General features: G+C 43.4%; 1 protein-coding gene across 1 annotated transcript in view; it reads left to right on the forward strand.

The window, feature by feature from the left end:
• Positions 1-2,762: 2,762 nt before the first annotated feature.
• The window catches only part of LOC310868720 (myosin-16-like), a gene marked incomplete at both ends in the record, with an annotated part of 44,572 nt that continues 32,481 nt past the window's right edge, over positions 2,763-14,853 (forward strand). The window contains 12 exons of the mRNA XM_083779177.1: positions 2,763-2,972; positions 3,727-3,870; positions 5,660-5,816; positions 8,442-8,469; positions 9,420-9,501; positions 9,626-9,724; positions 9,919-9,982; positions 11,150-11,248; positions 12,503-12,606; positions 13,209-13,347; positions 13,891-13,992; positions 14,669-14,835. Coding sequence (XP_083635303.1) covers positions 2,763-2,972; positions 3,727-3,870; positions 5,660-5,816; positions 8,442-8,469; positions 9,420-9,501; positions 9,626-9,724; positions 9,919-9,982; positions 11,150-11,248; positions 12,503-12,606; positions 13,209-13,347; positions 13,891-13,992; positions 14,669-14,835 — 1,395 coding nt within the window. The remainder of the gene's footprint in view (positions 2,973-3,726; positions 3,871-5,659; positions 5,817-8,441; positions 8,470-9,419; positions 9,502-9,625; positions 9,725-9,918; positions 9,983-11,149; positions 11,249-12,502; positions 12,607-13,208; positions 13,348-13,890; positions 13,993-14,668; positions 14,836-14,853) is intronic.

A 14,853-nucleotide genomic window follows, 5' to 3' on the forward strand; every position in this document is an offset into this window, starting at 1 on the left:
TACTGGGTAGTACTGACTGCTGCATTGGTCAATTCTGTGTGTGTGTGTGTGTGTGTGTGTGTGAGAGAGAGGGGTGTGCGTGCGTGAGTGTGTGTGTGTGTGTGTGTGTAATCTGTCTGTGTGTCTGTCTCTCTCTCTCTCGCTCACTCTCTGTCTCTCTGTCTCTGTCTCTCTCTCTCTCTCTCTCTCTCTCTCTCTCTCTCTCTCTCTCTCTCTCTCTCTCAACAGGCTTTATTGGCATGACATTGACAAGTGTTGCCAAAGCACAATGACATTTCTTTAACATAAGAAAAATAAACAACTTAATATCAATGAAATGAAATAAAGTAAGCAGATGGTGCGCCTGTAAGTAAAACATGCTGTGTCCCACTGGTAGTACCTTTTCTTGTGACAGTCAATTTCTCCCTTTCTGTCATACTTTCGGAATTTTGGGCAATTTGTTTAGCATTCTGGAAAGAACTCCCCTAATATGTCACAGCCCTGTCTGTCTGCCTGCCTGCCTGCCTGCCTGCCTGCCTGCCTGCCTGCCTGCGTGAAGGTGTAGTTGTAGATTGTCGTGTTCTAGATAAGGAGAGTGGAGGTTTTACAGTAAATGAAACGCACAGTCCCAGACAGTCCACTGGCATGAGTTAACCAACTTAAGTTCAGATGCTTTACTCATCCCACTCCCACTGGAGAAGACAACGATGGGTGTGGGATCGCGGGAGGGGTTCAAATCAAGGACGGGAAGGAACGGGGAGAGAGAAGAACGCTGCTGGAGCCTGGAGGAGGTGAAGAAAGGAGATGGATGAGACCTGAGTGGTGGTTTTCAGGGCCGAACCCTAAATGGCACGAGACAGACTGAAGAATTCCCCAAATCCCGGGCCAGACACTAGTGTTGGTGTAACTGGGCAGATGGGAGAGATGAGACCTCAGGGCAATGGCTGGTTTTAGAGTCCTGACCATATCGGGGAGGACAGGGTCTGGTATATAACCTTAAGCCTAGACCTCAAAACACTCACCCTGCACAGTTCCTCCTACGCCTGCCTCAGCCCCCTGCATTGGTGAGCACGCATCCTAAATCACACAGACTTTTGGCTAATTTACTTTGACTTTAATTTGTTGTTGCTGTGTAGATCTTAACATTTTTGCTCCATTCAGCACCGATTACTTCTCCTCTGTATTGTAACTGCAGTAATTATGCGTGTCCTCTGTTCCTCAGCGTCCATTGCAACCTAACTGCATTAGGATTTATATGTTGTTATGATGAGTAACAGTAATTATAAACGTACTCTTACACTTTTTCAAAAATGAAGACCCGGACCTATCAAAGGGAATGGATTCAAAACCTATTTTATATTCTGAGGCTGACCCATGGTTTCCTAGATCTATACAGGATTCCTACCGCGCTGTGTTTCCACTCACAGGGCTGTATTTTGCGTGTCTTAAGTAGGCTACCAGGTCTTATTCCCTAACTTGAGTAAACTAAAGACCTGGAGGCGTGATCAATGCCATTTGGCTATTCTGAGTGGCCAAAGAGCATTGATCACGCCTCCAGGTCTTATTAGGGAATAAGACCTGGTACTTAAGACACGCAAAATACAGCCCACAATGTCCTCTCCATTTGTTTCTGTATCTTGCAGCCTCTCTCTACACAGTGACCAGTGGGTGACCAGCCTCTCTCTACACAGTGACTAGTGGGTGACCAGCCTCTCTCTACACAGTGACTAGTGGATGACCAGCCTCTCTCTACACAGTGACTAGTGGGTGACCAGCCTCTCTCTACACAGTGACTAGTGGATGACCAGCCTCTCTCTACACAGTGACTAGTGGGTGACCAGCCTCTCTCTACACAGTGACTAGTGGGTGAGTGCACGACAGTGTTGATTTCGTCGACTAAAACTAAGATGTCCGACTACCTTTTTCCACTGACGAAAACTAAATGGAAACTAAATAAAAACTAAGCTACTAAGACTAAATATACTGACAATTTCGTCAACAAATATAAACTAGACTAAAACGTTAGGAAGGGACTAGTGGACAAGAGATCCAGTATAAGTCATTTTACAATTAGTTGCATGCTGAAAATAGATGATCTACAAGCTCACAACGCATCGTGCTCATGCGACGCGTTGTGGGCTTGTAGATCAGCTATTTTCAGCAAGTATAAAAACAGTCATTACGACGGCATCAAGGCCCGCCAAAATACATTTAGTTCGTCTCTAAATCAACTGTAGATTTAGTCGACTAAAATCATATGATATTTAGTCGACTAGAACTAGACTAACACAAAAACTTTCCACGTGACTGTCTAAAATGTGACTGAAACTAAATGAAAACTATTCAAGAGACTATAATGACTAAAACTAAAAATCGAAACTTGCTGCCAAGTTCAAGTTTATTGGTCATTTAAAATACACACACCTTATACAATGTATTCAGGGTTTTCTTTTTTTTTTTTACCAAAAGGGAGTGTTTGGCAGAAGCCTCAGCTTATAATGCCAGCCCTTTTAATATTCAAAATAGCTAAAAAGGATGAAGATACAACAAAACAAAAAAACAAAACGGACAGAAAAACTAAACAAGCATAACAAAACAAAAACAAGACGAAACAAAAAACAAAACATACAAACAAAAAACGGACAACAAAATAATTAAATAATAATAATAATAATGGTAATGATAACGACGATGATAATAGTAAATAAAAACAACATTGCATGATGCGGTCCTTTTGGTGTGTGGCGGTCGCAGACTCGCAGCAGCCGCCAGCAGCAGCAGCCATGCCGTATAAAGGGGAGTGCGGCGATGACGTGGACCCCATGCCGTTCCTGGCCCCGCCTGAGAAGGAGCGCCTGGAGGCCATGAGCAAGCCGTACGACATCAAGCGCTCCTGCTGGATCAAAGACCAGAAGACGGCCTTCATCGCTGCCGAGGTTCAGTCCGAGGAGGACGGCGGGGACAAAGTCACCGTCAGGACCTGCAAGAACACGGTATGGTTTATTATGACGTTGTAATCAGAGGGACGTACGTGCACACATGGGGTGCGTTCGGAAATGCGCACCGGGAATGTGGTCAGTTTGCTGAGTGTGGTGGGCGGCAGGGTAGGGTAGGGTCGCTCAGTGGACAACCCCAGCTTCAGGGTGGGGTCGCTCAGTGCGGGCACTCGGCACACCCGGTGTGCAGTGCACTGGAATTTCGAACGACAAGAGAGCACAGCAGTGCGGTCAGGGCCGCATTTCCGAACGCACCCATAGAGACATCAAAGAGGGGGCTTCAGCCCGGCCCTGCCCTTTTACCCGTCTGTAAAACAACTGCCCTTTTACCCGTCTGTAAAACAACTGCCCTTTTACCCGTCTCTAAAACAACTGCCCTTTCCGGACCACGAATGCAGCATTTACTACATGGTGAAAGAAATGCAAATGCCACTCCTTTCCTTTCCATGCCATGCTGGAAGGAAGGCAGCGTTCAGGAGAATTAAAATGTTTCCCGAAGTCTCCTGAACTTGAACACAGTATTTTGCGTTGAACAAATTTGTTTCTAAATCCATGTCGTTACACACCGCATCACCACTAGCTAAAGAAGTGCTGGGTTGCTCCCCGAAAATATCTGATCTACAAGCTCGAGCTTGTAGATCTGCTATTTTTCAATAGCTAAAGTATAACATAATGCTTTAAAACACCAAGAGGGGTTCCCAGTGCCCAAAATGGGTTTTTAATAACCGCATCTCATTCTCTGCCTCTACAGACGGTTACGTTGAAGAAGGACGACATTCAGCAGATGAACCCTCCTAAGTTCTACCAAGCCAGCGACATGGCCAACCTCACCTTCCTCAACGAGGCCAGCGTTCTGGAAAACCTGCGCAGCCGCTACGCTAACATGAGGATCTATGTAAGGTCCCCGAGCACCACACACAACTAATATCAGCCGCTACGCTAACATGAGGATCTATGTAATGTCCCCGAGCACCACACACAACTAATATCAGCCGCTACGCTAACATGAGGATCTATGTAAGTTCCCCGAGCTAGCACACACAACTAATATCAGCCGCTACGCTAACATGAGGATCTATGTAAGGTCCCCGAACAGCACACACAACTATCAGCCCCTACGCTAACATGAGGATCTAGGTAAGGTCCCCGAGCAGCACACACGACTAATATCAGCCGCTACGCTAACATGAGGATCTAGGTAAGGTCCCCGAGCAGCACACACGACTAATATCAGCCGCTACGCTAACATGAGGATCTTCTATGTAAGGTCCCCGAGCAGCACACACGACTAATATCAAGCACATGTAGTGCTGAAAAGTTACACATTCATTTAAAACAGTGTTGTTTTCGTCGACTATACCTTTTTTCACCGACAAAAACTAAATGGGAACTAAATGAAAAGTAAACTATGATGACTAAAACTATAAGACTAGATATACTGACAATTTCGTCAACAAATAAAAACTAGACTAAAATGTTAGGAAGGGACTAGTGGAGATCCAGTATAAGTAATTTAATTAGTTGCATGTGCGACGCGTTGTGAGCTTGTAGATCGGCTATTACGACAGCATCAAGGTCCGCCAAAATACATTTTAGTCGACTAAATTACATGTAGATGTAGTCGACTAAAATCTTATGATATTTAGTCGACTAAAACTAGACTAACACTAAAACATTCCAGGTGACTGAAATGTGACTGAAACTAAATGAAAACTATATTGAAGAGACTATATGACTAAAACTAAAATCAAAATGTGCTGCCAAAAACAACACTGCGTTAAAAATGCTATTGTTCATTTGATTATGGGTCTTTTTGTATATTTCTGGTGGGTCTATACTTGACACACACAGGGATACCCAGGGAAAGAGATTGAGAGAGAGAGAGGGGATTACATTTCTTACAACAACCAGGACCAGGTCATGACCTAAATCTATAACAACCAGGACCAGGTCATGACCTAAATCTATAAACGTGTGACTTTACAAGCACACAAAGAACCCCTTTTCCACCGGTTGGTTCCCAATGGGAACCGGTTCGCTTCTTTTTGGTTTATAGTCCATGAGCCAGAGCTCTCTTTTCATTGTTTTATATTGCTGTGCTCTACTGCAGGGGCTTTCAACTGATTATGAACCAGGGACCACCACTCTGACTGAGAATCAACCTGTTGTGTTGGGAGGAGGGGGATATGGGCGTGGGGGTGTGGGGGGAAATTAACCTTCCATATTAAACTCATGATGCTGTTCATTGCAACTTATGCATGACGAGCAGTGAGCAGACATTACATTGAGTATGGGCATATTTCTTTATAATGGTGACTCAACCAGGCAATCCGGTATACCTACAGGTATGTACTTTCCCTTGAAATTAGTAGTTGAATGAAGTAGTTCTTGGCGTCCGACTTCCCAGTAACTGACAACAATGACGTGTCATCGAACGCCTACAGAATACTTTCCTACGTACTAAATGCATGGTCAGGGACCACATGCCATACCTCCACGGACCACCAGTGGTCCACGGACCACCAGTTGAAAACCCCTGCTCTACTGTCTTTGTTTTACTCTGTTCAGCACTTTGGTCAGCTTTGGCTGTTGTGAAGGTGCTATACAAATAAAGTTTGATTTGATTTGATTTGATAATAATCCATAATTCCCCATGTATGGTCTGTGTCTCCTCCAACATACAGACCTACTCAGGCCTCTTCTGCGTGACCATCAACCCGTACAAGTGGCTTCCGATCTACGGCGCCAAGGTGGCCCAGATCTACAAGGGACGGAAACGCAACGAGGTTCCTCCTCACCTGTTCTCCGTCTCCGACAACGCCTACCACGACATGATGATGGGTGAGGAGGGGGGGGGGAGTACTCAATTTCTTTACTTAAAGGACCACTTCACCACTTTTCAACCTATCTTCATATAATAGGTCCTCACTAATAATCATAATAAAATGGCACAATTTATTTTACTCAGTCTGTGTCTCATAGCAGTTTAGAAACCGTCCTCCAGTGACATCATCATTAGGATGATTTCTTTTTTTAAACAAGATTTTTTTTACAAAAAGATTTTCATTATCGTGACAACGATGGCTTCCATTTTCGCATTGCAACTTTTCAGGACTAGAAAGCCCTATCGATGATGTCACTGGAAGACGGTTTCTGAACTGCCCACAGCCCTCCTATGAGACACAGACCAAGTAGAAAAACATTGCGCCATTTTTTCATGATTATTAGTGAGGACCTAGTATATGAAGATAGGTTGAAAAGTGGTGAAGTGGTCCTTTAAGTAAAAGTATACCAATACTGCAATTTAGAACTACTTTGAGGTAAAAGTACGGAATTGGAAATGTACTTGAGTAAAAGTACAAAAGTATATCAGCATCAAAAAGTAAAAGTACTCTCATTGCAGAATGTCCCATTTCACAATTTCAAAATGTGTACAAAATCTTTTGAAATAGCCGACCTACAAGCTCACAATGCGTCGCGATGCGACGCATTGTGAGCTTGTAGATCTGCTATTTCCAAATGACCAAAATGTATATAGGGCTGGAGTGGTTAATGGATGTTTTCTAATCAAATATCTCCGGCCCGGACGGTTAGCTCAACCAACGGCCTTTACCTCGTGTCACTCCCCATCTTTCTCCCCATTTCCTGTCTGTCTACTGTTAAAGGGCTACTTTTCACCACTTTTCAGCCTATCTTCATATAATAGGTCCTCACTAATAATCATGAAAAAATGGCGCAATGTTTTTCTACTCGGTCTGTGTCTCATAGGAGGGCTGTGGGCAGTTCATAAACAGTCTTCCAGTGACATCATCGATGGGGAATACAAGCTAATAGAAACTGCAGGCTTTCTAGTCCTGAAAAGTTGCAAGTTTCTAAACTGCCCACAGCCCTCGTATGAGACACAGACTGAGTAGAAAAAAATCTAATTTTTTATGATTATTAGTGAGGACCTATTATATGAAGATAGGTTGAAAAGTGGTGAAGTGGTCCTTTAACTATCAATAAAGGCATATAAAAAGCCCCCCCCCCCAAAAAAAAAAAAAAACACAAAAATACAATCTTCACAGTAACTAGTAACTAAGTTTTCAAATAAATGTAGTGGAGTAAAAGTACAATATTTGGATCCAAAATGTAGTGAAGTAGAAGTGAAAGTATCGTGTAAAAAAAAAGGTCAAATTCCTCAACTACAGTACTTAAGTAAATGTATTTTGTTACTTTCCACCACTGGGAAAGGAGGGGGGGGGGGTTAAGTGATAGAGAGACAAGGCTGTTGAACATTTTGGCGCTTGTAAAGGAGTTCACGGAGGCCAGACAACATCATCATGGTTATGGATGGATGGACGACAGAGAAATACACCAGGGAGGTTGTTGTAAAGAGATGAGATAAACATGTCATTGGCAGAGCTGATGGCTATATGGGTGAGGTGCATGTTTGGGAATTATTATTGGGCTGCATGCTGCGTGGTGATTTGTCCATGAGGGAGCGGAAAATACTTTGGAAGTCGTTATGTGGTCTCCAGGGAGGGATCACAGCTGTCTAGCCTGTCTGCGCGCTTAGCATCGCCCTGTCTGCGCGCGCTATAGCATCGCCCTGTCTGCGCGCGCTATAGCATCGCCCTGTCTGCGGCGCTATAGCATCGCCCTGTCTGCGCGCTAGCATCGCTATACGACAGGCCTTTTGCTGAGTGAGGATAGGAAGCGTCAACAGGCCGCCTCGGATCGGCTCAAGAGGAAATCATTCAGTAATTATCCATCTGTCCTTTTAACTCGTTCTGGACGGGGACGGGGACGTGGGGGAACCCCCTTTTTGGTGTTTTTTAACCCATTCTGACCTGAGATCAGATTCATACGAGGTTTCCGACTGGACACACACTGGTCTGATGAACCCATTCTGACCTGAGATCAGATTCTAAAAATGTCAGTCGTTCTTCGATTTTTCAAAAATAGCAGACCTACAAGCTCGTAGCGCGCCACTCGGTGGCGCGATATGAGCTTGTAGATCTGCTATTTTTCAATAGCTAAAGCATAACATGATGCTGACACCAAAATGGGTGCCCGGTCAGAATGGGTTAAAGCATTATGTCATGCTTTAGCTGTTGAAAAAAAGCAGATCTACAAGCTCGTATAGCGCGGCACTCTGCTATTTTTTGAAAGAAATCCTGAAATTGTGGCGCAAATCTGGAATATGTATATTCTTTCAGAGCGAACGTCCTTAACTCAAATCTTTGCTTCTGGTGGGGGTCCCTAGCTGGAACAACATATTTTCAGATGGGGGGGGGGGGGGGTCGGCGGCCAATTACGTATATTTTTTGGGGGTCCTTGACATGAAAAAGGTTGAGCACCACAGTGTCATAGAAACACAGGTTTTTCATGAAACCTTTACAATTTTCAAGACATATTTTGTAGAATCGTCGTCAGGTCTAAATGGGTTAATGCCCTCTCCTCTTTCTCTCTCTCTCTCCACAGAGCATGAAAACCAGTCTATGCTGATCACGTAAGTGAAATGCTGTGTTCCATCATGCACAAAGAACCTTTTGACTTGGACTTTAGCATCTGTTACGACCTACAGTAAGCCTGGCCTAAAGGTAGGATAAGTGACATTTATTTTATACAATAATTCTCTAATAAATAGCTCTATATTCTAATAAATAGAGTATATATAGAGTGTTTGTTCAGGAGTCACCCTGTCTCTCGCTCTTTCGTGAGCAGAAAATGCATTTTTGAGTCAAAATACCAATTTCATCCAATCAGGAGAGAGAACTCACACGGGACACGGAGGAAGCAGAATGAGTATACTCTCTCCTGATTGGCTGAAATTGGCAAAACACCTGAAAATGTATTATCTTATCTGTTAACAAGCTGGAGAGACTGCAGGAGACTTTAACCTTTTAACTTATTTTTGTTTAAAAAAAAAAGAAATAAATCACTTACCCTACCTTTAAGATCAGACTTTAACCTGATCTTAACCTGCCTCATTCATATTCATGAGTATAATGTATGAAATTAAACCAAGTTTCTTCCTCCTCATCAGGGATCAATAATATAATATATAATAATAATATATATCACATGTAGATATATAATATATATAATATATAATAATATGTAAGTCAGGTGGCTTTTTCTATGAAGCCAATGTCGACAATGCATTATTAACCCATTCTGAACGGGCACCCATTTTGTTGTTAGCATCATGTTATGCTTTAGCTATTGAAAAATAGCAGATCTACAAGCTCATATCGCGCCACCGAGTGGCGCGATACGAGCTTGTAGATCTGCTATTTTTGAAAAATCGAAGAGCGACTGACATTTCTAGAATCTGATCTCAGGTCAGAATGGGTTAATCAGACCAGTGTGTGTCCAGTGGAAACCTCGTATGAATCTGATCTCAGGTCAGAATGGGTTAACACACTTTTAATCCCCCCCCCCCTCCCCCCCCTGCAGTGGAGAATCTGGTGCCGGGAAAACTGAGAACACTAAAAAAGTTATCCAGTATTTTGCCAATGTCGGAGCAACCGGGAACAAAGTGTCGGACTCCAAGGCAAGTGTTTTAGTGCGTGTGTGTGTGTGTGTGCGTGTGCGTGCGCGTGCATGTGTACGTGAAATTGTTTGCTATCCTTTTGTTGTCTTAACACTGGTGTGTTCTACAGGGTTCTCTGGGTCTAGAAGACCAGATCATCCAAGCCAACCCAGTCCTCGAGGCCTTTGGCAACGCCAAGACCACCAGGAACAACAACTCATCACGTTTTGTAAGGACACACACACACACACACACACACACACACACACACACACACACACACACACACACACACACACAATCTTTGCCTATTTGATGCGTCACAGTGAATGGCATGCAGAATATGACATTCAATACAAACGCTTAATCCTCAACAAATTCCTCACAATTCCTGTGTTTTTTTTTCGTCTTTCTGGATTCCAGGGAAAGTTTATCCGCATCCACTTTGGGCCGACAGCGAAGCTAGCCGGTGCTGACATTGAGAGCTGTGAGTGGGCTTACTGGCTTTATTCTTTTTATTACAATGTTATTATAGTGAGGTAAGGACCCAAACGCAGAACAGCCAGGCATCGTAGGGTTCAGAACCATGAATTGGTGTTTTAATACAGAAGACAGGTGAACATGAACAACTTAAAACAGGTGACAGGATACAATGACTCAACAAGGACTGACTGGGGAACAAGACTGATATACACATGAGGGTGGTTGATTACAAAATGAGACACAGCTGGAGCACACAAACATAGAACCATGAAAACTAGACCAGGGAACAATATATAGAAATACAAGACCTAGACTGTACAATAAATGACAAAAGTCTGTGACTGTGACAGTTATAAGGTGTTTATCAGTAGCAGCAGCAGCACATAGTTTAGCAAATAGTTTAGATTATACGGTCCTTACACCACACCGACCTCAGGTTAATGAAAAAATATAATTATAGACATGTTTGCTTGCTCTTCTGTAAAGATTGATATTTGTGGGTTGCAAGTTTTTTGGGGGGTTTGGGCTTACATGAGCCCTATAAGCAACTTCCAGTTTTTTGTATTATTGTTTAAACCAGTGGTTCTCAAACATTTTCATGTCAAGGACCCCCAAAGTAATGTATATGTAGCCGTTAAAATGTTACAAAAATATTCCACATTTTGCACTTTTTTGACCTTTTTGAAAATAGCCGACATAATGGGTTTGAAGTGCTCATGTGGCCTATAGTCCACTGGTTCCCAAACAGTGGTCCGGGACCCATTTGTGGGTCGCAGGAACATTGTTAAGGGTCCCTTTATTTTTTTGTTCCCTACATTTGGTTTTTAATTATTATTTCAAAACATTTTCAAAAAAACGTTCCCAAAGAAAGGCAAAACCTTTCATGAATTAAAGCAAAGATTTATTTTTTAGTGACTTCACGAAAAATCTAAGAAATTCCATAAATTAGAAGAAAAATAAGTAGTGAAAATCACACCTGTGTGAACTGAGCGGTGCAACAGTATTATACTGTACTTCTCGTACTGTATTGTACTGTACTGTACAAGCCCTCCTCCCTGGCGTCTGTGTGTGTGTGTGTGTGTGTGTGTGTGTGTGTGTGTGTGTGTGTGTGTGTGTGTGTGTGTGTGTGTGTGTGTGTGTGTGTGCGTGTGCGTGTGTGTGTGTGTGTCAGATCTGCTGGAGAAGTCCAGAGTGATCTCCCAGCAGCCTGCAGAGAGAGGATACCACATCTTCTACCAGCTTCTATCTGGGAAGAAGCCACAACTCTTAGGTAAAAATGGACGTCAGTCAGTGGCGTGCACAGATAGACACTAGGAGGTGCTAGAGCACCCCCTGCCCTTTTGGCAATGTGATCTTAAAAAAAAAAAAAACGTTTACTTTTTTTTCTTAATTTGTAGTGTGTGGACCATGCGGTGACATTGATCAATTCTTGATAAAACGCTTCTACTATATTATTTAGGGCCCCACAATCTAAAGCTATGTTTCTATGTCAGTGGTTCTTCGATTAACCCATTCTGACCGGGCACCCATTTTGGTTTTGGCATCATGTTATGCTTTAGCTATTTAAAAATAGCAGATCTACAAGCTCATATCGCGCCACCGAGTGGCGCGATACGAGCTTGTAGGTCTGCTATTTTTTGAAAAATCGAAGAACGACTGACATTTTTAGAATCTGATCTCAGGTCAGAATGTGTTCATCAGGACCAGTGTGTGTCCGGCGGAAACCTCGTATGAATCTGATCTCAGGTCAGAATGGGTTAAAAAAGAATAGCAGACCTACAAGCTCTAAATGTCTGTGCACGCCACTGACGTCAGTGTTGATTTCGTCGGCTAAAACTAAGACGAAAAATGTTCGTCGACTACCTTTTTCCACTGAGGAAAACTAAATGGAATCTATAAATGAAAACTAAAGCTATGATGAATAAAACTGAGACTAAATATATTGACAATTTCGTCAACAAATACAAACTAGGCTACATTTTTAGGAAGGGACTAGTGGACAAGAGATCCAGTATAAGGCATTTTACACTTGGTTGCATGCTGAAAATAGCAGATCTACAAGCTCACAACGCGTCGATTGGCTATTTTCAGCAAGTGGAAAAAAAAACTGTCATTACGACGGCATCAATTCAAGGCCCGTGACTAAATCCCCTGTAGATTCAGTCGACTAAAATCTTATGATATTTAGTCGACTAAAACTAAACTAACACTAAAACAGTTGTAACAGCTAATGGGGATCCTAAATAAACTAAGAAAAGCAAAGCAAAGTTACCATGTTTACCCAGGGTAACTGGACTAAGCTCAATAACTTGTTTACAGCCAGGCCATGCTCATAGAACATTTCATGGTAGGGGTTCAATGCCTTGCTCAAGGGCACTTCAGCGGTGGTGATTTTAACGTGCCGGTCCGGGGTTACGAACTAGCGACCTTCCGGTATCAAGACCGCTCCGCAAACCGTTCGGCCTCCGCTGCCCACAAACTAAACTAAACTAAACTGCTAATGTCAATGGTTGCGTCTCCTCAGAGGCGCTGCTGCTGCTCCAGGACCCGTCTCGGTATGAGTGGGTGTGTCAGGGTGTCACCGTGGTGGAGAACATGGACGACGGAGAGGAGCTGCTGCTCACAGATGTGAGTGTATTCTAATATAGGACGCATTCTGAAATGGAGCCACATGGTGGCGACATTGCTCTATGTTTGCTCTTGTGTGGAAGATTGTATCCGCTTTTATTATGTTAGTTAGTTAGTTAGTTAGTTAGTTAGTTAGTTTATTTATCTCAGTCATTTACAGTACAGTTGAACATTCAGAATGAGGTGCCGAAGCTTATTATGCCCACCTTATTAATGGTTCAAATAATAAAAGGGAAAAAAGAACAGAAAAAAACAAAAACAAGAACAATATAGCAATGGGAAAAACTGATTCTCTATATAGTGCTGAGCTTCTTATATACCAATGATGAACAGAAAATACATATTTGGCTTATATGCCTTATACTAGTTACGCCCACAAACATTTTAGCTTTTTTAAATCGTGCTTATATATTTGAAGTGGTTGCTTCAAATATAGTGTATATTTTTATTATTGTTTACTTTTACTGCATATGTGTGTGACGTGACGTGTGTGTGTGTGTGTGTGTGTGTGTGTGTGTGTGTGTGTGTGTGTGTGTGTGTGTGTGTGTGTGTGTGTGTGTGTGTGTGTGTGTGTGTGTGTGTGTGTGTGTGTCGCTCGGTAGGAAGCCTTTGATGTGCTGGGCTTCACCTCCGAGGAGAAGATGAGCATCTACAAGCTGACTGGAGGCATCATGCACTTTGGAAACATGAAGTTCAAACAGAAACCCAGAGAGGAGCAGGCTGACGTGGACTCAACTGAGGGTACACTGTTCTCTCTCTCTCTCTCTCTCTCTCTCTCTCTCTCTCTCTCTCTCTCTCTCAACCCCCCCCCCCCCACTGCTCTGATCTTCCTCACTTGATTGTGTATCCTTTGGCCTTTTGAGTGGTGCAACCACTCCTATAGACAGCTATGTGTGTCCCTGGGTCTGTCCCTGGGTCTGTCCCTGGGTCCATGGGTCTGTCCCTGGGTCTGTCCCTGGGTCCATGGGTCTGTCCCTGGGTCTGTCCCTGGGTCCATGGGTCTGTCCCTGGGTCCATGGGTCTGTCCCTGTGTCCCTGGGTCTGTCCGAGCACGAAAATAGCGATATAGCGTTTGTTCACTGTTGCACAGCCTAAGACACAGACACACACACACACACACACACACACACACACACACACAAAAGCCAGGGAGGAGGGCTCCCGGCTTGTACAGTACAGTACAGTACAGTACAGTACAGTACAGTACAGTACAGTACAGTACAGTACAGTACAGTACAGTACAGTACAGTACAGTACAGTACAGTATCTTTGTCTCCCCTATAGTGGCTGACAAGGTCGCCCACCTCATGGCCATCAACTCTGGAGAGCTGCAGAAAGGCATCACCCGACCCCGGGTCAAGGTTGGCAACGAGTTTGTGACCAAAGGTATTATTAACATTTCAGAATTATTTGATATAAAAATGATTATTATTTATTTTGTATTACTTTTATTTTGAGGGGCAGGGTGATCCCACACCGCCACCGCATCAATTGTGTGAGTCGAATGTTCGATTTTTAACCCATTTTGTGCGCGAACCCCTTTTGGTGTTAGCATTATGTTATGCTTTAGCTATTGAAAAATAGCAGACCTACAAGCTCGTAGCGCGCCACTCGGTGGCGCGCTACGAGCTTGTAGGTCTGCTATTTTTGAAAAATCGAAGAACGACTGACATAGAAACATAGCTTTTTCAGAAAACTCAGTCATGATGTAGAAGACATTTTTTAGAATCTGATCTCAGGTCAGAATGACAATTATACACTGTGTCTGTCCACAGGTCAGAAACAGGACCAGTGTGTGTACTCCAGAGTTTTACACTTTGTCTGTTCATACAGGTCAGAATCAGGACCAGTGTGTGTACTCCATAGTTTTACACTTTGTCTGTTCATACAGGTCAGAACCAGGACCAGTGTGTGTACTCCATAGTTTTACACTTTGTTCTGTCCACAGGTCAGAACCAGGACCAGTGTGTGTACTCCATAGTTTTACACTTTGTTCTGTCCACAGGTCAGAACCAGGACCAGTGTGTGTACTCCATAGTTTTACACTTTGTTCTGTCCACAGGTCAGAACCAGGACCAGTGTGTGTACTCCATCGGCGCTCTGGCCAAAGCCGTTTACGACCGGATGTTCAAGTGGATGGTCGCTCGCATCAACAGGACACTGGACACCAAGATGCAGCGCCAGTACTTCATAGGAGTTCTGGACATCGCTGGCTTTGAGATCTTCGAGGTAATATCATGTAAAAGG

This window comes from Protomyctophum parallelum, assembly GCF_964188405.1.
Source record: "Protomyctophum parallelum genome assembly, chromosome: 13".
Taxonomy (NCBI): domain Eukaryota; kingdom Metazoa; phylum Chordata; class Actinopteri; order Myctophiformes; family Myctophidae; genus Protomyctophum; species Protomyctophum parallelum.